The 2,910-nt window shown below is 38.8% G+C and overlaps 2 protein-coding genes across 2 annotated transcripts in view; both read left to right on the top strand.

Moving 5' to 3' along the window:
* The window catches only part of LOC123013597 (adenylyl cyclase 78C-like), a 42,510-nt gene extending 41,648 nt beyond the window's left edge, over positions 1-862 (top strand). The window contains exon 16 of the mRNA XM_044412226.1: positions 110-862. Coding sequence (XP_044268161.1) covers positions 110-732 — 623 coding nt within the window. The 3' untranslated portion in view covers positions 733-862. The remainder of the gene's footprint in view (positions 1-109) is intronic.
* Positions 863-1,434: 572 nt separating this feature from the next.
* LOC123012430 (adenylyl cyclase 78C-like) overlaps positions 1,435-2,910 on the top strand; it is an 11,195-nt gene continuing 9,719 nt past the window's right edge. The window contains exons 1-3 of the mRNA XM_044410338.1: positions 1,435-1,584; positions 1,636-1,813; positions 1,862-2,466. Coding sequence (XP_044266273.1) covers positions 1,435-1,584; positions 1,636-1,813; positions 1,862-2,466 — 933 coding nt within the window. The remainder of the gene's footprint in view (positions 1,585-1,635; positions 1,814-1,861; positions 2,467-2,910) is intronic.

Here is a 2,910-nt window from a genome sequence, read left to right as displayed (position 1 = left end):
GTTAATAGTTAATAGTTAATAGTTAATAGTTAATAGTTAATAGTTAATAGTTAATAGTTAATAGTTAATAGTTAATAGTTAATAGTTAATAGTTAGTTGTGATTTTTAGCTGGAAGTTCGGTGTTGGGCCGCGCCCGCACGCAGCAGAAAATCGACGTGGGTAAGAAAATCATCAATTATAGCTCGATGCGGATACCCCATCGGACCCCAGCGTACCCCATCCGTCGCAACACGACTCGAGCCAGTCAGAGGAACATGCACGCGAGGTCTCAGCCCAATATGCGCCAATTGGGGTCCGGGAGTCACTTGGAGAACATCAAATCGTACAATCGATCGATCGAAAAAGACACTGTGAATAATATTAACAGGATGATGGTGTCACAATCCGCTCCGCATACCCCCGTGTCAGCCCCCAACCACACCGAAGGCCCCATTTTCAAATCAGTCCCCAGATTGTTATCCGAACCGATGGTGGGGTGCCGGTCGAAGTCTTCATCACCGGCGACTAAAACGAGCAAATTGGAGAGGAATTCGCCGCAATTGGGGGATAGTTTCAAAGTGCGCTCGTTAGGGCCCCACGTGCCGGTGCACACATCGCCGAAGCATTTGAAAAAAGACAAGTTTTTTCTCAAATCGCCGTTGATTAAAAGAGAGACGAAAATTCAACTTGAGAGAGGGGGGAGTAAGGAAAAACCCGAAAGGATCAACTCGTTGGATGGCACTCACGTTTAATCGATGTTTCTTGGTGTTTCATTGTGATATAGGGGGGTTTAAGAAAATCTAGTCATTTTTTTATTTTGGGACCAATTTATTTGGAGGGTCTGTCGCTTTTATGTTGTAAATAAATGTTGTTGGAACGTAGGGTGTTTCTTTTCTTCGAATTTTGTGGATCAGTGAGTGGAAAATTCATGTATTTCCGGGGCTACGACACCGGTAAATGCGAATTAACTCACAGCTCTGTGGAAAATTGATTTGTCTGATATTTTTTAACAAGATCAAAGTCAAGTGCTCGTGACTGTTTCGGGTTTTACCCAATTAATGATGTTTATTTATGGAAATTAATTGCAAAATTTTACGATTTCACTAATGCCAATTTATGTTATGGACAATGTGCGTTATCGGTGAAGATAACACGAATTGAATTTTTCAATTAACGGGTAACAAAGTAGCTTCTAATTACTTCAAGCAATTTTTTATTATTATTTAAAACGCAACAAAACAATTTCAAATTCGAGAATGAAAAATTTGATTTAATAACTCACCCATTGCACCCACACACTTCGCAAAACTTTACAAAATTGCTGAATTTTATCCCAACCATATGTTGGTTTTTCAGGATTTAGATAATAGTTCCAATTTCGCTTGTCGTACTAAAAACAAGAGTAGTATCGAGAAGTGCGTGAGTGGTAATAAGTGTCACAAATTTTTCGAATAATGAAAACTCGGGTTTACAAAGGCATCCGATTATATCGATGGACCAATAAGTTTTACTGCAAGTATTTAGAATCTCTCTATTTAGACTATTCGCATCAACAACGACGTGTCACTTTAATTCTGATTATTTTGGCGGATTCTTTTCTAGCAGTAGGAATTTCGTCAATTGAGCAACGAAGAATTGTAACATTTTTATTGTAGATCCCGTTTCTTGGGTTCTACCTAACCAAATTACCGGACAAACGATTCCAAGTTATTGGTATCAGTTGTTGTGTACTTATTAATTTCTTTCTATTTTTAATATGTTGGAAATGCTTACCTAGGAAAAAACACTTGAATTGGGCTGCTGTGTGTATGTGGATGGTGTTAATAGCTCACAGTTAGTTTACGGAATTTTTTAAATAAAATTGTACTAAATAGCTTTCAGGTGTTTTAGACATTTTTGATAAGAAAGACCAAGATTTGCTTTGGTACTCGATCTGGTACAGTACTACCACCATTTTCGTACCATACACCTTATTCCCTCTTACACTTATGTGGTCTCTTACACTTGGCAGTACCTCATTTGTGATTCACGTGGGTTTAATATTTTTCCAAGTCTTGGAATCAAGTAATGTTTTTGAAATCAAACCAATTGCTTCTGACGCTCTTTTTTTCCTCACGGTTAATTTCGCCGGGGCTTATATAAAAATTTTGACCGATGGAAGTCAGAGGAAATCCTTTGTGGAAACTTTACGTTTCCTGGAAAACCGCTGCAAAGCACAACAAGAAAACGAAAAACAGGCCCAGCTCATTTTTTCCATCCTTCCCGATTTCGTGGCCAAAGAAATGTTCAAAGACATAGAAAATGAAGAACGCAGGGGATCAACACAGACCCAACAGTTCCACAAAATCTACATCCACAAGTACAACAATGTGAGCATACTTTTTGCCGACATCAAGGGTTTCACCGCTTTGGCAAGCAAATGCACGGCTCAAGAATTGGTGAGAAACCTCAACGGCTTGTTTGCGAGATTCGACAAATTAGCAACGGTAAACAAAATCCCCGCAGGGGCGGACTGGCCAGGGGTGCCAGGGTGCCACAGCACCCCGGGCCCTCGAGTTTTACGGGCCCCCAATTATGGTAGGATTATTATGTCAAGAGCTCATTGAAATAATATCAATAATTCTAAATTTGTAAATAAACTTTCCACAATCCATGAAGTGCTGAACTACGTTTTTTTTTTTAGTTTAAAAGAATTAAAAAATTGCCGTCATAACAAATAAAACTATAATGTCTATAATTTCAATTATTTTAGCTCAATTTTGCTTATAAGGTCTTACACGCATGTAAGAAAAATTCCGCGTGGATTTGTACAGGGTGCTGCATTTTGGATGTCCGAATAGGGAATCTCCGAAACTAAGAGGTTTAGCCAAAAACGAGTGATACATTCTGGGGCTCATTTTTTGAGAAAATAATATTGGTTAAAACCGCAT

This window comes from Tribolium madens, unplaced genomic scaffold (assembly GCF_015345945.1).
Source record: "Tribolium madens isolate multiple individuals breed KSU strain unplaced genomic scaffold, Tmad_KSU_1.1 Scaffold_96;HRSCAF=242;Tcas5.2_LG5, whole genome shotgun sequence".
Lineage (NCBI taxonomy): Eukaryota > Metazoa > Arthropoda > Insecta > Coleoptera > Tenebrionidae > Tribolium > Tribolium madens.
This window is presented reverse-complemented; position numbering and strand designations above follow the sequence as displayed.